General features: G+C 35.7%; 1 protein-coding gene across 5 annotated transcripts in view; it reads right to left on the bottom strand.

Annotated features, from left to right (window-relative positions):
• TOPBP1 (DNA topoisomerase II binding protein 1) overlaps positions 1-22,661 on the bottom strand; it is a 77,361-nt gene that overhangs the window by 18,335 nt on the left and 36,365 nt on the right. For 4 of the 5 annotated variants that reach the window (XM_030873457.2, XM_060298597.1, XM_060298600.1 and 1 more), the window contains 11 exons: positions 21,017-21,360; positions 20,200-20,372; positions 16,038-16,249; positions 14,292-14,578; positions 7,508-7,681; positions 7,306-7,415; positions 4,598-4,721; positions 3,859-4,005; positions 3,639-3,741; positions 1,857-2,049; positions 230-450 (listed from right to left, as the gene is read on the bottom strand). In XM_030873457.2, the coding sequence (XP_030729317.2) occupies positions 230-450; positions 1,857-2,049; positions 3,639-3,741; positions 3,859-4,005; positions 4,598-4,721; positions 7,306-7,415; positions 7,508-7,681; positions 14,292-14,578; positions 16,038-16,249; positions 20,200-20,372; positions 21,017-21,360 (2,088 nt within the window). The remainder of the gene's footprint in view (positions 1-229; positions 451-1,856; positions 2,050-3,638; positions 3,742-3,858; positions 4,006-4,597; positions 4,722-7,305; positions 7,416-7,507; positions 7,682-14,291; positions 14,579-16,037; positions 16,250-20,199; positions 20,373-21,016; positions 21,361-22,661) is intronic. The other variant, XM_060298598.1, reaches the window with a different exon arrangement.

The following is a 22,661-nucleotide window of genomic DNA, read 5'->3' as shown; positions in this document are numbered from 1 at the left end:
TGTACAGGGAAAAAAATGCCTAACCCTAAATTTCCAAATTAAAGAATCAAAATATATTTTTCAATTTACCCAAATCTAAGGTTTGGGTTTAAACTTAAAACATCTAGTGAGTTTTTCATTTGCATGTACAATTCAGAGAACCACAGTAACCACAGGTGCTTATCTGTTTATTGTCAAGAGGTCAACATGTACCTAATACAAACAACTAAATAGATTTCTTTCTCATTACCCTGTTCAGCAATTTCTGAATCATGTAAAGGCTCCTGGAAAGGAGAATCCTCCAATTTTTTAACATCAGCCTGAAGCTCAGAGTATTGTGTGGGACAACTAGGCCACTGCAAATTGCTGGCAAGTCTTGCTCTCTCTTCCCTGGCTGTAGGGTCATCCCAAATGATCTGTTCATTTTGGGAGGGCTCTGTGTTGACATCAGGTACTGTTTGACGAGATTGCCTAAGGAATAAAAGTCACAATTTTAGTAACGGATAGCCATAACAAAATCCCACTCATAAATTCTGTAAGTCTTGTAAATTGGTGGTTCACCTTTATATGTCCACCATCTAGCACATAGTAAGCACTTGAAAATACTTATTGAATAAGTGAACTTCGGGAAATTTTTAATTTTTAAAATGTTTCTTCCAGAAACTTATCTGTTTTACCTAGAAAATGAAACACATATTTTGACTGAATGTCCATATATTTAAAACTTCAAAGGGGGAGTTTACTGTCAAGAAATTTTAAAAAATTCTAAATGATTACTGCTTTTAAAAAGGGATTTCTCTTAATTATATAGGCTTAGGGTAACATGGTAATGTTTAGAAACCTGGTTACTTTGCTGACCAGTCAATAGTTGTATTTTTATCACTGGAAATAGTAAGAACTATAATTACACAGGAAGTGTACTATCTACAGGCTGCCTTAAAAGCAGGTCCTTTTGGCTACTGGTAACCAAACCTCCCAGAGTCTAGGTAGAACAGCCTTACAGTGAACTACGGTGAAACATGTTTTTATGGTATAACTGTAACAATTCCACTGGAAAGTAAATAGAATTCCAATATCTTCCTTCACTGTGTATACTGAATATTTCAATTCCATATATATATGGAATCTTAGTAAAAATAATTTGCCAAAGCTGATGGTACTCCCAAAGTGTTCATTTGCCTCAAATACAAGGAAGATGGCCTTTTATTCTCAGAGCTTATTTATTTACTCTGACTTTGACACAAGATTTAGGCCCTCTAAAATGATAAAAACATGATCTGGTCTATTAAACAAAAAACCATTTTTGCTCAGTACTCAGATAAAAGAAATAGCCTCATGAAATATACAGTTAATGTAGATAAATGCACAGTTAAATTAATTCAAGATATAAGTACCATAATTCATCAATCAGAGATTTTTCTATCAAGGAAAAGATGAAGTTATTCTACTGAACTTAAGTCACATCACACTAAGATCTGTAATCACCTTCCCTAGAAGACAGATTTATAAAGAGAATACAAAACACATGTAGTTCCAATAAGAAGTAACTGCTTAAATATATATATACACATATATATATGCACTTACTGTTTAATACCAATATTATTTAATTCTAATATTAAGAACTGAGGGGACTATCCATTGAATCCATTTCAAACAAGGCAAACTGGATCTTAAAATCATTTCTTTCTCAGGGGAGGTAATAAAATGTATTACTCATGCCTCACAGGAAGCAGTTGCTTCGTATGGAATTAACCTCTGCTTCCTGTCCCCAAGTAAGAATTCTAGAACTGCCTGGAACAAGAGAAGGAAGAAGGAAAAGTTAGGAAGGAAGGGAGGAAGGAAAAGCTATTCTGCCACCAGCGACAGGTACGGACCTCAGTGCCTCTAGGACTCTACTTCGTCCGCTGCGGGCAGAGCGAGCGCTGTCAGGGGTTGAAGAGGCACTGTTACAACCACTTCTTGAAAGGGAAGTCCTCTGCCCTTGGGGTTTCACTAGTGAAGTTGCAGACATTATCTCCTGCAGCTGCTTTTGAAAGTTCTCTCTCATCTCCAAGGTCTGTGTCAGAGCTTGAGACAAACACAAATACACCAATCAAGGGAAGTTTCTCCTTTCTATCACACCCTATTCACATTAACTATTTTGTCTAGATTTGGTTGAACATAAATTTATTAACTTGACATTTATCAGATACTTACTATAGGCTATAGTAATGTACTAAGACTATGAATCCTGCAGAACATAAAGGCAACCCTTACTACGAGGACTGTAGAGGAAATAATCAGGAAGCCCTTTGCAGACACTGTGCTAAGACCCACAGTCGTCATCCTTTTGTAGAGCTCCCTGCCTGCTTCTGACCCTCTCATGTTCTGTACTACACCAAGGTACATTACAGTCATTTATGATTTTCCCCTATGGTCCTCAAAAACACAGACCACAACATACTTATCTTTGGTTTCCTTGTAGACTAAACATTGAAGTAGGTACTAAATAAAGATTTTTGGAATGAACAGAGTGGGACTAACTAAACAGGTAAATCATAGACAGGGAAAGCTATGGTAGGGTGAGAAAAATAGAAAATATTAATCCATTAAAAAGAGGACACCTATAGATATAAGGTTATTCAATGCTGTACTCTTTATAACAGCAAGAAATTAGAAATAAACTACATTCCCATCAACAAAGAACTGGCTAAACAAAGTGGGCCATTCATACTGTGAATACTATACAGTTGCCAAAAAAAGGGAAAATGACTGAAAAAGATCCTATGTACTAATAAAGACACTCCACAGGTAGAACTGCTAAATAAAAAGATCAGGATCAAAGTATAAAACAGAATATACAATAGTCAGTATTTACGCATTTTTTTAAAAGTGGGGAAGGAGAAAACTTATTTATTTATTTTTGACTGTGTTGGGCCTTCGTTGCCGCGCACGGGCTTTCTCTAGTTGTGGCGAGCGGGGGCTACTCTTTGTTGTGGTGCACGGGCTTCTCATTGCGGTGCCTTCTCTTGTTGCGGAGCACGGGCTCTAGGTGTGCAGGCTTCAGTAGCTGTGGCACACAGGCTTAGCTGCTCTGCGGCATGTGGGATCTTCCCGGACCAGGGCTCGAACCCATGTCCCCTGCATTAGCAGGTGGATTCTTAACCACTGCACCACCAGGGAAGTCCCAGAAAACATGTTTGATTGTACGCATGAAACAGCTCTAGAAGGCTCCATAAGAAAATAACATCAGAAGGGTGGGAGAAACTTTTCACACCTCCTTCTGCACCTTTAAAACCATGTGAATTTATGTTAAAATATATTGTGCACATAATAAAACTTTTTGAAAGTCACTGAAAGGAACTGAACCAAAGGACAAATGTTTAAAAAATTACCAACTCCACCTACCTTTAATAGAATAGGGCTGTGTCACACTAACTCTGTAAAATACCTAGTTCCACACATTTCACAGGTTTCACACTAAAATCACTTAAAGCTTTGTTAACTATTACTTAATGATTGGCATGGAACCTCAATTCAGTCCTCAAATATATGCTTTACTTGTATTCAGCAACATAGAAAAAAACTTTTATTTGTCCATCTGATGCAAAGGAAGCATTCCATATTAAAGATACATATTTATAAATTTTTTTTGTTTGTAATTTGAAATATTTTACCTCCTTTAGAGTCATTCCTGCCATTTCCATTTGATGTTGCTGGTTCTTTATTACTGGTAGTCATACTGTCTATATCATTTTCTTCTACAGGCAAATGATCTGGCTATTGAAGGAGAAAAATTACCATTTCTCAAACCAAGCCCAGTATAAGGTTTCATAGCAGTATATGATTGTACATTCAGCTTAAAGAGGGGGTAAATGTATCATCGATATCATCTACCTCATCATCCTTCGTTGTCAAATCAGCTGAGAGTAGTCGGTTATTACAAAGTCTGCCATCTTGCACTGCACTGATATCCAAGCTCATTTTGGGATTATAAGTATGTGGATAAAGAGATTCAGGAAGATGTTTATACTCTTGGGCACACTGCAATACAATGGTGTGCTTTAAAACAGGACTGAAAAAAAATCTTAGCAAATAAGTGATGTTAAGTAGAATAAAGACAGCCAATACATTATGTTTTAAGATGGCAAGAGTCCACAAAATTAAAGTTTTGAAAAGTAGTTGACACTTAAAAATCCCATCAAATGACAAACTGTCCTCACTTTTTAAATGTCATGTCCACTAAAGTATAAAATCTAATTCTATTTCTATGCTTTTGCCAAGGTATCTATCACATTCCAGGCAATACCCAGAAAGAAAAGGAAAGGGAAGAAGAGGAAAGAAAAGAAGCTGTATTGGCATGCTAAATTAATTCTCCTCAAATTATTATAAAATTTTCTTTCATACCATTTTTAATTAGCAAAAAGAATCAGAGACTCTGAAAGAGTACCCATTAAAGACTCGTTAAGCATTTAAGGATTAAAGATCTTAATTTTTTGATGCCAAAGATATGAAATGTGTAATTAACTAAGGTTATCGAACTTGTTTACATACAAAGAAATGGGTTTGTGCCTTGAAATACTGTTTACATGCATTTTCATTTAACAGGGAGGGGAGGGAAAAAAGTATGGCTTACTTCTAAAAGCCAGTGCTCTGAAACAATGTGTATTCCTCTCTCTTTTACAGATTTATACTCCCGATTAGTGTCATTTGGTCTCCCTTGATAAATGAAATGAGTCACTGTCTCATCAAAACTCCACCTGAAACAAGCAAACACACACAAAAATGAATACCTGAGAGAAATAACTACATTTGTTTAAGATGATCATTACTGTCTATAAACAGAATACTCTGACCTTCTCAAAACTTTCAAGAACCAGAGTAAGCAAAAAACATTAAATGACAGGCTCCACTTTCATTGTCAAATTTTATACATATATCTCTAGGTATATAAATGCAGAGACATATTTAGAAGGATATTCTTGAAAATATTACTTTCCTTTGTATACTTTTCTAAATTTTCAATTTTCTTTTATAATATCATTTTATAAAGGTGATATAACAATAAAAGTATTTTCAAGTTAATGAAATGGCAAAGCATCCAATCTGTCTTCCAGTTGTTGGCAGTCACTATTCACTGTACATTTGCTCTGTGCCCCATAACACACTGTACTTTACATAGCATTATTTCATCCATTCCTCACAACAATCCTAAAACAATGTATTATTTTACTCATTTAACAGATAAGAAAACTGAAGGGCATGGTTAAAGTAACCTGTTCAAGGATATTCAGTGAATAAGAGGTAGAGCCAGTTTTGACTTCAAAACTCACACTCTTAGCTATTACATTATGCTCCTGATTTCTTTCCATTTAATATTTTCTTGATTATTTTAGGAAAATAATCTAAAAAAGTAAAATATGTCATCCTTCAAAAGATCAAGTAAAAACCAAGGAGGAAATAAAAAGTGTAATTCTAAATGTAATCACCAAAATAAAGGGAGGTTTCTCTTTATGGATACCTAACATACTTCCCATTTCCTAATTAAGAAATATCTCTGAACGTGTTTTTTTTTTTTTTTTTTGCCACGTCGCTCGGCTTGCGGGATCTCAGTTCCCCGACCAGGGACTGAATCCTGGCCACAGCAGTGAACGCCCAGAATCCTAACCACTAGACCACCAGGGAACTCCTATTTCTGAACTTTTTAAATAGCCAAGTTAAACAAATTAAGAAGGAATATTCCCTCCTAAATTATATTATAAACATTCTATTTCTCACTGTCCATGTGTCCTTAGAAATAATAGTGAAAAACCCCCTGCTAATTGAATTGCCAGTCTTTCTAATAATTGTTTCTATTTCTGCTGTGAGGTAAAACAGTAAAATGTAAATAAATTATCAAGATAATTCAAAAAAAAAGGAATATCTTTTGCCTGAATCATCTTGGTTTACTACTATCTGACTCCACTGTGATAATACAAAAACTGTGCCTTTTAGTCCTTCAAGAACAGACCATCAATGGTTATAGACAGTAGATGGAGATAGATCAGGAGTTGGCAAATTTTTTCTTTCTTTCTTTCCTTTTTTTTTGGCTGCACTGCATAGCATGCAGGATCCTAGTTCCCCGACCAGGGATGGAACCTGTACCCCCAGTAGTGGAAGTGCAGTCTTAACCACTAGACCACCAGGGAATTCCCAGGACTGGCATTTTAAATCTTATAGAAACACAAGTCATATATGTTCCTTTTAAATCTTACATCAAGTCCACATCCAAATGGAATACTGAAGGAAGCATTCAATTTTGACAAATATGAATACTCTCATAGGGCTACTGTGAGAATGAAATGAGATAATACTTGCCTCATACTAAGCCCTCAGCAACTAGTAATATAAATATAATAGTAATTATATAACATTAGACAATTACATAATAAGTATTATAGAATAATATGTCTATAAAATAGACAATACAAATAATAGTTATAATAAGTAAGAAACCTTTACCCTTCGACAATAGATGAATTAAACACTAAGGTGCTTATAACTATCACAGACCCATTTTATTTTTACATTCTCCTGATCTAATTTCTTTATCAAAAAGAAAGATAACTGAAATGACTTACCAAAGGGAAAGATAAAGCTAATCATGTTCCTCAAACTGTTTGTTACTTGTAAAACCAATCATTGTGCTATCTATGAATGGCTGAAAACAGGTGATCAAGAAAGCAAGCTCCACAGACAATGGAGGGATACAATCAATTCAGGATTGGCCGGAATAGGCAAGGGTCTCTCATTCCCTGATACTGATGCCATTTATGCTAGAGACCTGTCTCTAGTTTGGCTGTCAGGTTGAGAGTGGATCTGATAAACTATGCCTCCAGAGTAGTAAAAATGATAGAAATTCAAACATGCTCAAAAAGACACTTTTAATTCAGGAGTGCTGCAGTACTTAGTACTACTTACAGAAAGGTTCTAATTTGAAAATCACTAAGAAACATGCTTAATGTCAGACCTAAATGTATTACTAGACTATAAACTCCTTGAAGACAAGGATTTTTTTCTAGATTATACTCATTCATGGATCCCAAGTTTTTAGAATAGTGAGTGGCACAAAATAAGTTCTCATGTATTTGTTAAACATGCCCTAAAAACATACTTGTAAGAGTGAATTGATATGGGAGAGAATATTTTAAAAGGATGTGCTAAATTAAAAATCAATTGGAGAGATTTTGTAGATAATATGACAAACTAAAAGTCAAAATAATGTTTTTTATAGATGCTCACAACAGTTTTAGGTTTCCCTATAAATTTAGGCCATACCACCAAACAGAAAGATGAACCAACTACCTGTAGTCTGCACCTAGAGAGGCTGCAATCCCATTTAGTTCACTCTGCTTCTTACTGAGTTTTTTACTAACACATACCACTACCTTGTGAAGTGGCTTTGGAGCTTCTTCCTGCCCATGGAAAATAAAAGAAACAGATCAACGATTATTGTTTTAAGTGTTTTTTATCTAAAACTTCCTTATAATGAGAGATTTAATTCTACCTTTTCTGACTGGGCATCTTTCAGTTGAGGGCTGGCAGAAAGAGCGACAGTATTTCGAGAGCTATTTGCCAAAGCAAGTTTCAAGTTTCTGACAATGACTTCTGAGAGTGGTGTACTCAGTTTCCTTTTCTGCTGGCTGGGACCTCCTGGAGTTTCCAAGGCTGCAAGTGCATCCTGTATGTATGGAGGGGGAGAGGGAGAAAGGAAGAGAGGAAAAGGAGAAGAAAAGGAGAGAGAAAGGAAGAAGAGGGGAGAGAAGGGAAGAGAGAGAGGTAAACAGAAAAAGGAAAAAGGGAGAAAAAAGAGGTAAAGAGAGAAAGGGAATAATCCTCAATATTAATTGGATTATAGTTTTAACCTCCTCCAGTTTTCCTCTAAACAACAATAAAAAGACTGAACTAGTATCTATTATGAAGAAAAGAAATTTCATACTGTCTAGCAAATTAGTTCAAAGAGACTGACAAGTTTACATTTTCAGCAGCACTTACCACATTTGTCTGATCTTAGAGTTGAAGTTGGTTAAAATTAATGATACCAAAAAACAAAATAAATGAACAAGTAAACAAACAAAACACACAGACGGAAACAAGTAAGCAAGGATGGATATAAATAAGACATGAACTATAAAGAAGGTTAAAAAGTTAGATTGAGCTGAGAATTGTGAAAAATCTTCAAAGGTACAAAATGTATTCCTGTTCCCAAGCCACCCACAATTCCCTCGTGAGCAGAGGCCACTGCTGTCCAGGGCTTGTGCTCATTCTCTTTCCCATCTACATAGTATTCCATGTATACAGCAGTAAGTATGTAACCAGTGCTCAACTGATGAATATTTAGATTAACAATCTTTTGCCAGTATAACAATGTAGTGAATAACCTTGTACACACACATTTTGTACACACAAGAGTAAAGGGAACCATTTAAGCAAAATGTGCGCACCAACGCTGACATTCTCATGAGCAAAGCATTAGTGTTTCCCAACATGCTTGACAGCACAGTGGGTAATCAGATTTTTCTTTTTTGCCAATCTGATAGGTTAAAAAATATATCTGCATGCTTTAATTTTCCATCCTCTTATAGTGAATGAGATTAAACATCTTCATGCATGTATAGTTTTCCATCCTCTTATACTGAATGAGATTAAGCACCTTCATGCATGTATAATATTTCTATTCAATTTTTTGTGACAGATATCTCTTCCTATCCTTCGCTTATTTTCCCATTAGGTTATTAGTCTTTTTAAAATATCCACTTGCCTAAATATATCTGTATATATTTTTATGCACATATATACCCACTATGATATACACATATTTGTTCCCAATTTGTCATTTGTCAAATTTTTGCCATGGAGAATTTTTTTTAAAACAAATACTTTTATTGCATATTTATAAAATCTGCATAGTTGAATGTAGAGAATTTTTTAATGCTGTCAAATTCATATGAATCTTTTATTTCTTTTGGTATTATGTTATAGTTAGAAAGGCCTTCCTCACAATGGAATTATTTAAAAACAAACTCACTCTCTCATGGCCTGTTCTAGTATTTTTATGCCTTCCTTTCTTGTACTTAAGTATCGGATCCTCTGAAATTCATTCTGATGTAAGGTTTGAGGTTTTATCCTAACTGTTTTCTCAGATGGCTACCCAGTTGTCTGATTTGAATGTCCCCTTAGTCATATAATGCATTCTTCTATCTATGGGGTGTAATCTTCTGCATTGATTTGATTATTCATGTAACAATAACACACTGCTTCAATTACTGAAGCTCTATAAGATGTTTTAATAATTAGTAGGGCTAGTGCCTTCCCTTAATTATTCTTTTCAGAATTTTTATACTATTTCTGCTTACATTTTTAATAGGATCTATATTATCTTTTTAGATCTTTAGGATGTTTAATCTTTTTTTTGAGAACATGGTAAGGCTTTCTATTTGCAAAAGTTTTTTTTTTGTTTTTTTTTTTAAATTTCTCTGCAGCATTTAAAAGAATTCTTCATATACAAAAGAAATCAGAGCTCCCACACCATGTCTACCCGCCTTCTGAACCTATGCCATGAGCACTGCTTTCCTTCTGGTACTTTCCCCCCCTTAAACATTAGATCCCAACTCCTCTCACTAATTCTCCCCTCTCATCTGCACCATCAACTGGATCTCTACTGATCCATCACATTGGCATAGTTATTTCTTCCATTATAAAAACAAAACAACCTTCTTTTGATCATACTTTGCCCTACAGCTAGCACCCCATTTCTTGATTCCCCTTTACAGTAAGACTCCTCAAACGCATAGTTTATAGTCAATGTCCCGAACTCTTCCCACATTCCTGTAGGAACCCACTTGCTTCCACCTCCACAATGTCACAATAACCCTTATTGTTAAGATCACCAGCGTCCACAATGCCAAATCCCGTGGTCAACTTTCTATTCTCACCTTTGTTGATCTTTCAGCAGCATCTGACATAGTGAACTACTCCTTCCTCAATACTTTCTTACTTAGTCTCTAAGACAATCTCTAGGCTTTCTCTTCCCTCACTGGTGGCTCCTCTCAGTCTCCTTTGCTGTTTCCTTCTCTAAATGTGAGCCCCTATGGGTGTTCCTTAGACCTTTTCTCTTTTCTTCTGCTCTCTTGGCATCTCTTCTTATATGGCTTTAAATATTACCTACAAACTCGGATCTCCAAATTTCTTTCTCTAGCCCAGACCACTCACCATTCCTCAAACTCCAGGCTTTATGTGTAACTGCCTATCTGACAAAGTACTTGGATGTCTAACAGGCATCTCAAACTTTATGTGTCCAAAACACGAGCTCTTGATCTTTAGGCTCCAATCCCAAAGCATTCTATTCAACTCAGTTGACTGGCAGCTCCATTTTTCTAATCTCAGACCAAAATTCAGAGAAGCCAAATTCTAAACATTTAAAAACTCACCATGTATTAGGGAAAATTGATTGAGAATGATCAATATCTACACATATCCTTGTAAAACTATTAGACTTTAAAAATAAAAGAAAAATCCACATGGCTTTCAGGCAAAAGGAAATAATTTACAAAGACAACATAATTAGATTGGCATTACAATTTTCAAAAACAACATACATAAAAGCAAGGTAGGGCTTCCCTGGTGGCGCAGTGGTTGAGAGTCCGCCTGCCGACGCAGGGGACATGGGTTCGTGCCCCGGTCTGGGAAGATCCCACATGCTGCGGAGCGGCTGGGCCCGTGAGCCATGGCTGCCGAGCCTGTGCGTCCGGAGCCTGTGCTCCACAACGGGAGAGGCCACAACAGTGAGAGGTCCGCATACCGCAAAAAAAAAAAAAAAAAAAAAAAAAAAAAAAAGGCAAGGTAGCAGTGGACCAGCATTTTCAGGAAACTCAAGGGAAAAAAAAAAAAAGCAAACCAAGAATAGTACATCTGAACAATTTGTTGAAGAATCAAGGCCTTAGTAAAAGTTTTAAAGGTGCAGAACTTCATTCCTACCAAAAGAGGACAGGGAAGCTTCACAAAGGACAGACAGTGAGCATTTCATATATTTAAATGCAGAGTTAAGATTAAAACAAGGGTGAGGGCCATGGGTTGAAGAATATATAAACATTTTATTTTCTGACAAAGTAGACAAATGTAACTAAAAATAGTGGAAGAGAGAAAAGGTGGAAACAGGATAAGATCATTGACTGCAATAGAAGCAGTAAGCAGGGGATCTAGACATAATTTAAAACTGTCATATAAAAGGTTAAGAAGGGGGATTAAGAACACTATAAGAAACCATGAGGCTAAAACAAACACTTTCCTAAATACCAAAAGGAAAAAAAAAAACACAAAGAGGACACAATAAGTGAAGAAACATATAATAAAAATATATAAAACATAATCACAAAGCAATTACAATATAATATATGACAGAAATGAGACCAAATACAATATAAGTCATATTAAATGTGAATGTGCTTAACCTGCCTAACTGAAACATTTTCAAAATGGCTCAAAAAGCAAACCCAACTCTATGCTGTATACAGGAGACCTACTTAAAACACAGCAATCCAAAAAGGCTAAAAATGAAGGAATGCACAGATTTATAAGGGAAATGAAAACAGTAAGAGAGAAGCGATTGAAATCCTGATACCAAAGTACACTTCAAGCCAAAAGCATTAAATGAGACAAAGGACACATTCCTACTTACATAACAGTTACGAATATCTATGCACTAAGTAATACTGCAATTATCTATTCAAAACAAAAACCACATCAGATGCAGGGAGAAATTAAAAACACACCAATATTAGGAAACTTGAAAATACCACTTAGTATAAGAAGAGTTAAATGAACAAAAAATAGTAAAGGATATAAAAGATCTAAACAATATAATCAATATGTCAGACTTTTATCTATAGAGAGAAAACCCTGATAAAGAATATATCTTATCAAAGAATGTTCTCAAAAATCAAAGAATGTTCTCAAAAACTGCTCATATATCAGGGTACAAAGAAAAGATCAGTAAGTTCTGTGAAGTAGAAATATTACAAACAAAAGTCTGATCACAATGCAATAAAACTAGAAATTAAAAATGAAACAAACAAAATCCTTCCATCTGGAAATTAATGAAAACTCTACATATCTGAGTAAAAGGTTATATGAGTATTCCTTATACTATTTTTATTTTGCAACTTCTTGTAAGTTAGGAATTATTTCCAAGTATAATATTAAAAAAAAAAAACTTATAATACTTCTTTGGCAAGGATGGGGAAACTGGGTGCTCAATACACTATTGGTGGAAGTATAAACTGGTACAACCATTTGGACAGCCTGTCAGTCTCTACTGAAGGTGAAAGATGACCCAGCGATTTCACTTCTAGGTATATACCAAAAAGCAAAGCATGTATACATATTCCAAGAGACATGCACAAGAATGTTCATAGTAGTCCTATTTGTAAGAGCAAAAAACTAGTAACCACCTAAATGCCCATCAACAGTAGACTGAATATGTAAATTGTGATATATCCATATACTGGATTATTACACAGTAATAAAATCAATGAATTATAGAGATAGCAACATGGACAAATCTTCTAAATGAAGGTTGAACAAAAATAGACAGACTCATAATACATGTTATGATTCCACCTATTTAAAAGTGAAAAACAAGCATAACAAAGCTAGTGGTAGAAGTCAGGAGTATTACCTTTGGGGAGGAAGGAGGAAGAAGTGATGGGAAGGGGGGACTTGAGGAAGATTCTATAGAATTGGCAATGATCTCTTTCTGAATATGTATTGTGTCTTCCCAACTGTTAACACCAATGTTTCATTTATCAGCACATTTGTTGTACTTTTCTGGATGTGTGTCAATTAAAAATTAAGTTAAATAAGGGGCGCTTTTTATTGTGAGGGCTAATGTATGTTCAATTTTGTGACCCATATGGAATCATGGGCCCTTCTGTTTTCAGAGAAAAAATTCAAAATACCATATTACATCAATTTGAAGAACCACTGATTATAAGATGAAGAACTATTTTATATATCACAAAAGACAGAGAGAGAGAGACACTGCTAAATACACTATGACTAAACAATGAAACCTTTAAATGTGTTTTGTACCTTCACTGAGACTATTTCTATTTCAGAACCATCAGCTTTTCACTGCAAGGTAGAAGAATGGTCTCAATGACTAGAAATATTTCTACTATCTTCTTGTCTCCTAATATTATTTCATTTACTATTCAAAGAGTCTATGAGCTTTGAGACCCTGGAAATCATCTAGATATGCTCCATGATTTTACAGACGGGGATAATGAAACCCAAAGAGGTTGACTCGCCTTAAAAGGCTGCAAGAGGAAAAGCAGAGGCCTGACTCTAGATCTTGCAGTTCCCAAACCAGTGGTTTTCCTCTACTTCTTAAGGCACAAGGAACAGTGTTAATCACAGCACAAAATGTTACTTCAGAAGAAATTTGATCAAAGATTTAGCTTGGAGAAAACTGTCCCGGGTATCAATTTATATTTATTTTCTAAAGATGAACAATCTGTAAACTTTAAGTCTGCTCCAAAACATACTAGTAAAAATTATTAAACTCTATGAGTAAAACCTCAATAGACAAACCGTACAATAATTTTGCAAAGTCATGGATAAAAAAAACACATGGTTTGAATAGCCATTTGAAAGGCCAAAAACTACTAAAGGAACAGTGAAGAAATTATCTTTGGGGAATGAAAGGAAACCATTTGAGAAGCTTGAATTAGCCCTTGATTTGTGAATGAATTTTTCAGAAGGGGAGCCATACTCCAGTGCTCAGAAGATCAAAGAAAGATGCACACTTAACTCATCTTTTTAAGGGAAATGATTGAAAAGTAAAGTGATAACAGACATTTTCAGAAAGAGCACCGGGTGTACACCTAGAATCAAAACGTAAGTAGCAATGTGTTTATGTTATTTTACAGTTTATGAAACTATTTCATCACACAATTACACTTAATCCTTATGATAAACCTGTAAGTTTTCAGAGTAAGTGATACTATGCTCTTTGTACAAAAGGAACTAATGCTCAGATACATTAAATGATCTGTGAGTCATACCGTTCATGGCAGATATAGGACTTGAATCCAGATGTCCTGATTTCACACCGTATATATCTCTAGCTGTTACCTCAAACCTGGATATATGTAGGGATTCAATACTATGCATCTATTTGCCAACACTTCTGGAAGTTACTACTACAAACTTCAGAGGTGATGGAGAACTTGGTGCTTTACTTTATAAGCTATGAAACTGTTATGTCCAGCACCACTTTCTATAAGCCTTACCTTCACATCAAAGGAAGGCTTGAAGAGTTTGTCCTTGGACAGAAACTTTGATGGTGTATCCAGGCATAATGAGGGCTCCTTCTGAAGTGGTTGTCCTGCTGCAGGGGAGACTGAAGCCTGTCCGGAGTGCTGTGAGATCACTGCATGGAAAGCTTTACTCTGAAAGCGGTTCATATCTAAAGGTGTAACGGCTGTTTTTCTGTGAGTTTCCAGGTCTGTGACAGGATGCTCTGGAGTATCTGGATTTAGATTCACCCCGTTTGTTGTCTCAGTTTCCAGACTTTGTTCTAGAGATTTAAAATGAAAAGAAACAAATGTGAGCCACTAATGTCTTTTGTGTCTAAAGAGGCACACAAGAAGTGATGTTTTTACATCTTATTGTGAGTTTTCATGTGAATTCTCAAGTATACTTCAAACCACAAAGTTATATACCTACTTTCAAAGAAACAAACCAGACAATATACTAAAATGTGTTGAGTTAGACAAGTACATCAACTGAAAGAAATAATTAATGAAATTAGATTTCCTGTTTCATCTTGTTGTAACTTGAAATATTCTCAATAAACCTCATATTTTGCCCAAAATTATATAAATAATGTCATCTTAGTCAATGGCAGAGTAATCCCAATTACATGCACTCAGAGTTAACAACTACGGTCAGGTTTTTGGAAAGTGCTTAATGAAGTTTTAATATTACTTTGCCTGCATTGTAAAATTTCCAGGTTGTCTAAATAAAGTAGTAAGTATGGGCTTCCCTGGTGGCGCAGTGGTTGAGAGCCCGCCTGCCGATGCGGGGGACACGGGTTCGTGCCTTGGTCCGGGAAGATCCCACATGCCGCGGAGCGGCTGGGCCCGTGAGCCACGGCCGCTGAGCCTGCGCATCCGGAGCCTGTGCTCCACAATGGGAGAGGCCACAATAGTGAGAGGCCCGCGTACCGCAAAAAAAAAAAAAAAAAAAGTAGTAAGTAATAGCTTTGAGAAGCTTCCCTGGTTTGCCCAGGGATGCCATCATCTTACAAGAGAGGCTACTGTGTCCTCCCACCCTGCCTCCTACCTTTTTTTCAACATTTAACAAATACACTTATTAGACGGCTGCTCCGTGCCAGGCCCAATCTAGACAATGAAAATATATAATGCACAAGACACATGTACTCCTTGCCTTTTCAGAGCTTATGGTTGAGCGGGGAAACATGAAAGTAAACTACAACGGTAACAGTGGGATGAGAGCTACAAAAGGCCAGGGTGTTATGGCAAGACAAAGGCCATACTTGGTGAGTCAAGGAAGGCTTTCCAGGGAAAGTGATATCCAAGTCGAGAACTGAAAGATAAGGAGAAACAGGCTAGCATGAAGCAGGCAAGAGATAACATGCAAAAGCCCAAAGATGAGGAATAGAGAGCACTTTACTCACAAGATGTGTCAGTATGAGCCACTGAAGGAACAGTAAATGGGATCTAAGCTCATTAGACTTCAAACACTGAGACCCTAGAATGCTCCTATATTGTTCTGTACCCTGTAGCTTTCAGATAGTGCCTACACTTGATAGTACAGATACAAATTAAACATTTGTGCTATGAACGCATATTTATTTGGCCCCACACCCCCAATAATGAGTGCCCAAGAGTGGCTCACATGAAAGGGAGAAATTTTAATGCCCTGTCCTAAAAATAAGTTTTAGCACATTCATATCCCAGAAACCATCAAATTGTAAAAATATATACATAAAAGGACGAAACAGAAGTATGAACCTTCTTTAGGTGAATTTTTGATCAGAAAATGGCTTTCATTTGCTCTCTTTCCCAATCTAGCAGTCTCCAACAGCCAAGCTATAGTGACCGCTGGTAAATTCCACTTCTTGGCAGCTTCATATTTAGAACCACTTGGTTCTTTCAATACAAGATGTGTACTGGCAAACATGCCTTTCTTTGCATTGGATTTGCGAACGAAGAATTCTTGAACACTGAAAGTTACATTTAAAGAAAAGCAAATGTCATATGCACAATTAGCCAGCAAAGTAAGAATGAAGTTTCTAATACAATGGTTTTGTTAGAGTTCTGAATATATGAAAATACTCACAGATTAAAAGTTGGCTCTATTTCTTAAATTAAGCTAATCCCCTTACAAGTGCTTACTCTAGAATGAAATTAAACTTTTTATAAAAACATAAGCAAATTAAACTAGACTTACAAGAAATAACCAGAAAAACCATCTATTTAATTAGTCATCACCCATCCACCTTGTCTTTCCTCCCAAAAGAAGGCAGCATGGAACAACTACGGGAGCAAAGGAAGAGTATGAATAACACATTATATCTTTTAGCCCACTACAACTTCTCCAAGTATTTTCACATATTTCATTCGATCCTCTCAATATTTGTGAAATACAAATATTTTACAAATTATTGTAAAAATACGACCTGAGAAAAGATGCAGAGAAATTAAACGCCTTCCTCATGATCACAGAATATTAAAGGAAATATGGGGGCAAAAACAGAATATGAGATATAAACAGAATTGTCTTTTCTTTTAGGACTTCTGGGTTTTAAGTCTAGATCCCCACTTTTAAGATGTTTTTAATATTCCACATTTTTCCTAGTACTTTCACGGATTCATTTTTCACATTTAACCCACTGATCAATTAATTTGGTACTTATTTTGGGATGAGATGTTGCTCCAACTTTACTGAATCATATTTATTAAATAAACCATCTCTTCCTCAATAAGTTGAAATATCACTTTTATCATATACCAAATTCCTGTTTGTGTTTAGGTCTATTTCTAGACTTTCTGCCTGTTCACTGAACTTTCTGCTACTTACAGACACACTGTTTTATCTAGTGAGGTTTACAAAATATATTTAAATAACTATTCTATTTCAGAATTTTTATGACTTTCCTGCTTGCTAATATTTTCTTTGAATTTAAGAATTAGTTTGCTTATTGCCCTCTCTAAAAAATTTCTTTAAAACGTTTAGTCTTCCTGTCCAAGAACAGATACATCTTTCATACTGTTTAAGTCTTATTTATTTCCCTCAATAGCATTTTACAAGTTTCTGTAGCTCTTCCAAGTTTCCCTTTAAAATTTTTTTAAAAATCGAAGTATAGTTGACATACAATATTGTATTAGTTTCAGGTGTACTACGTAGTGACTCGACATTTAAATGCATTACAAATGATCAACACCAAAAGTATAGAAGCCATCTGTCAACATACAAAGCTAGTACAGTATTACTTTTTTCCTTATGCTGAATATTACATCCCCATGACGTTTTAACTTTATAACTGGAATTCTGTACCTGTTAATCCCTCTTCACCTTCCCCTCTGGTGACTATTTTGTTTGTTCCTTTGTTTTGTTCTTTTAGATTCCACATCATGTTGCTAGGTGTTTTATCTCTTATTCCAGATTTAGTAAGAGACCTTTGTTTTCATTAGCTCTTCTAACTGGTTGTACATATGAAGGTCAGTGACTTCTGTATATTAATATTCTACATAACCACTTTGCTGAATTTTTCTGTGAGCACCACTTTAGTCTGTTGCCATATTTTGTTATTGTTATTTGTTACAATTTCAGTTTTTTCCAAAAGCTTACTGTTTGGTATAATCCAAGTACACAACACAGCAAAAAAGGAAATATACAATTTAATGAATTATCATAAGATGAAAACCCTTATATCAACCACCCACGTCAGAAGACAGAATCTTACCAGTCACTCCAGAACCTCTCCAACGTGCCTCTTCTCAGTTACTAACCCCCTTCCCTCCCTTGCTAACAGTAGCCACTATTTGGATATTTATGATCATCACTTCCTTACTTTTCTTTTGTTTTATCACATAGTGCATCTTTAAACACTACATTTAATTTTTTATGTCTTTTAGCTTGCAGGTTCCCTCTTCTTTCCTTGCCCCCTTGTTGAAGACACTATAATGTAGAGCTACTTCAGAGTCTGGATTTTGCTGATTGTATTGCTGTGCTGTAGTAGAACATGTTATTCTCCTGTATTTCCTATAATTCAGTAGTTGAATCTAGGTTTTATTAGATTGAGGTTTCATTATTTTGCTAAGACTACTTCAAGGTGGTGATGTATTCTTCACAAGGAAGCATATGTCTGGTTTTCTCTTTAGTATGTGATTAACTGTTGGTTTTCAATGCCTAGAATCTTTCATTTATTAGGAGTCACAATCTTATCATTCCTTTTTCACTTATTTGTTGGAATACTTCTATAAAGGGAAATTGTCTTATCCATTATTATGGTACTCTGATACAGACTGTATAGGAAAGGCAGGATAAATACTTTGATCCTTTCTCTTTATTTACCAGCTTTCAAAATAATGAGTTGGTTTCCTAGCATCCTTCAAACATGACCAATTAGCTTAGTTTGTTTGGTGCCATTATGAAGTTATGATTTAAACATTATTTGATGTGTCTGGATCCACTGCTATTATTATCTCTAGTGACAACTTTTCCTGTCTTTAGCCAGTGGAGGTCCTTTTGACACAACCCTTCCTACTAGTCTTCAATAATATATCAATACTTGCTCTCTGTTCTGACAAAATGTTCCAGACTCACTGGTATCTTTTCTGCCCCAGACCTAGAACTGATCATTTCTTTAAGCTTTAGTTTCTTTTAGTGGGAAGTGGTATTTTAAGGTCACAATGTGGGCACTGGTGTTGCTTGTTACTATCAGGTTGATAATGATTTCTAGGCTTAAAAGTGGTTTTGAATTCCTCTTTGAACCAAGAGTTACTAAAAAGTTCTAAAATGCTGAGTTGATAAAGTCTTTTCATCTTCTATTTCTCCTACTCATTTCTAATTTTGGGTTTTTTTTTTTTGTACTATGATTACAGAATATGGTCTCCACTCTTTCTACTTCAGGGAACTTACTGAGGTTTTCTTTGTGGCCAATTTCTATACAGGCAACGTTTATGAGTGTTCCACAGGTGCTTGAAATGGTATGGTCACTGTTTTAGAGTGGATAGCTAACTATGCTGTTTAAATCTGTATCCTTTCTTGTTTTCCATTTGACCTGTCATGAGGTAAAAGGTGGGAATTAAAGTCTCTTACAATTAATGTTTCTGCTGATTCCTCATTGAATTTCCTGCTGTTTTTGTTCTATGAATGGTAGTCATGCTCTATTTGGTATATACATATTTTTTACCTTCAGTGTAAACAGCACTCTTTATTTACAGTGCTCTTCTTTTTCCTGTTTAATGCCTTTTGATTTGAATCCAAACTTGTCTGACGTTAAAACTGCAACACTCTCTTTTCTTTTGATATATCTTTGCCCATCTTTTTTTTTCCCCAAATGTTCTGAATCATTTAGGTTTAGAAGTGTCTCTTGTTTAAAAGCATTTTAAGCGCTGCTTAATGATATAATCTAAAAGAACTTTTCCTTTAATGTAAAGTTTAGTTCATTTATATTTATTTATATAATGAGTTTTCTACTTCCTTTTTGAACAGCCACCATTAAAGTTCACTTACAGGTTGGGCTAATCTGGATTTTGGAACTTTAAAATTCATTTTCTTTCTCCCAAAGTATTCATTATTTCTGCTTAACATTTGCACTGCAGAAAAACAATTAATGTACACTGAAAAAGAATAAATCATCCAGATGGCATATGGAAGGGAATAAATAATGCTTAGATAAGCAACACTCAATAACGACCCATGTATCAGCTTTAAATATTCCCTTTCCTGGTAGGTAAGCATTAACACCTGGAGCCTTAACATTTGCCAGGCATCCGTCTAACAGCATTCTCCCTCTCCCACTTTGAGCCATCACATAGATATGCAACACACTCCTCATAAATATTATAAAGACACCCAGTGAAATCCTAATTTGAATGCTCTTCTATAAGTCAAAACAAATAAAAAGTACACCAAGACAGCAGGTACACTAAAAATACTACATACCTTGCTCCAAGGCAATTTGCTAAGAATGTCAACGAATCTTTTTCAGCTCCTGCACACTGGCTGAATGAAAGAACACAATCCTCTAAAGGAGTCATTCCTGCCATTACTGGGACTGGTGTGAAGAGAGGATTTGACTTTGGATCAGTTAAAGTCTGATAGTCTATACAAGTTACCTTTCAAAAACAAGAGAAACAATAACATCAACCTGAAATAAGCGACTAGTGGTTAACACTGGTTCAGTTACAGTAACAGTAATTTTAGTTTAGATGAAAACCAATTTTACTTTCATATAAATGTGTATATATGCTCATTCTCAACACATTTAAAATTATAACATTAAAGAAATACATACACACCAATCCGTTATATAGGATGTTAAAATCAGTCAGATTTGTCATCTTTGAATTTTGCTTAAAACTTAATTTCTTCCAATGTATTATCACTTTTTCTCTTTGAAAGTTGAAAAATAAATCAATGATGAAATTATTAGTGATAAGCCAACAAGATGGAATAATACAAAAGTGTATGTCATGTTTTGGTAGTAAGAAAACTAGGAAAATTGAAATAATATGAGATGACCTGGAGTAACTTCCTAAGAAGGAACACTGCTGGTGTGGCCCCTCTATTCTACCAGGATTAGGACCAAGAAGCTTGCATAGTTTATTATTTACACTTTCCATTGTTAAAAGCAAAATCCAGACAGTGCTCAAACCCAAATACCAATTTACTGAAACTGAACTGCCTAAGAAATAAATGTGTACTCCTAGTTTCAGACATCCTTCAATACTATATTTCAACTGCTACAGTGTTTTCTTACCAGCCATGTATTTGTAACAACTTCTCCCACAGTTGCCTGTACTTCACACCCCAGCAGAGGAACCACAGCATAATCAGCAACAACTCTGCTCTGAAGTGACACAATTTTTCCAGCATTTTCTCTTATGATAGTTGCAATATTAAATTCATTTTCATTACTAAAACCTAAAATAAGAAAACTCTTTTGGCTAAATAAACCTTCTTCAGTAACTGTAGAAGCATCAGGGAGGCAATGACTGACGGAAGACTGGTTTTCTTCTTGCAGAGAAATATGAGTAGAATCAATAAGGGGCTCCACATGAGCAGAATCATTAAAGGGTCCAACTTCAGACTGCGCAACTTCAACTGGAACAGAAAAAGAAATGTTTTCTAACAGGTATTTTATTTTATAAAGTTTATTTCCTAGTAAGGATATTAAGGTAACATGGAACCTGAGAACTGTGACCACACATATAAAACTAAGGCTTTATAAGTATACAATGAAGAAAGAATATGAACCATCCCATCCTCTGGGTTCCCAGGAGTGTTATCAGTATTACTATCCTAGGACAACAGCAATCATGTTACTATTCTAAGTATTACTAGTGTACTAGAAAACTCTAATTAGTTGAAAATTATGAAGCTCCAATAACTCCATGGGCCTGTTTGAGTTCCGAAACTGGTTCAGATAATTCACAACAGAATTAAAAAAATATCATTAAGGAAAAAATGGAAGCAACAGGCCTAAGTGGTCAAGCCCATCACATGGAAATAACTGAATAAATGCAATAATAAGAGAATTATGGTTATTTCCCTTTCAAAAATTTCTATAAAGTTTTATAATGAAATTGGAGCTATTTAACTTCTATACCGATTCTTAAGAAAACAACTGATCAAGGACCCAACAGTCTCAACAATTTCATTTCAGGATAAAGTTGGCTTATAAATGGGTAGTAGAAGAAAAAAAACATAGATATTTTAAAATATAAATGTCAATAATGAAAATGCAGCTGCTGCCAGTGTCCTAGTCCTCACGGTGAGACACAGCTACCCCCTGCCTCTGCAGGAGACCTTCCAACACTAGCAGGATGTTAGACACTGGAAAAGTCCTGGTTTAAAAATAAAGGGATTAGGAGAGGGCAGACAGCAGAAGCAAGAAGAACTACAGTCCTGCAGCCTGTGGAACTAAAACCACATTCACAGAAAGACAGACAAGACAAAAAGGCAGAGGGGGCTTCCCTGGTGGCGCAGTGGTTGAGAGTCCGCCTGCCGATGCAGGGGACACGGGTCCATTCCCCGGTCCGGGAAGATCCCACATGCCGTGGAGCAGCTGGGCCCATGAGCCATGGCCGCTGAGCCTGTGCGTCCGGAGCCTGTGCTCCGCAACGGGAGAGGCCACAACAGTGAGAGGTCCACATACCGCAAAACAAAAACAAACAAACAAACAAACACACAAAAAAGGCAGAGGGCAATGTACCAGATGAAGGAACAAGATAAAACCCCAGAAAAACAACTAAATGAAGTAGAGATAGGCAACCTTCCAGAAAAACAATTTAGAATAATGATAGTGAAGACGACCCAGGACCTTGGAAAAAGGATGGAGGCAAAGATTGAAAAGATGCAAGAAATGTTTAACAAAGACCTAGGAGAATTAAAGAACAAACAAA

The sequence above is a fragment of the Globicephala melas genome, chromosome 4, assembly GCF_963455315.2.
Source record: "Globicephala melas chromosome 4, mGloMel1.2, whole genome shotgun sequence".
Classification (NCBI taxonomy): Eukaryota; Metazoa; Chordata; class Mammalia; order Artiodactyla; family Delphinidae; genus Globicephala; species Globicephala melas.
Note: the sequence above shows the minus strand (reverse complement) of the source record. Positions and strands in the feature narration are given on the sequence as shown.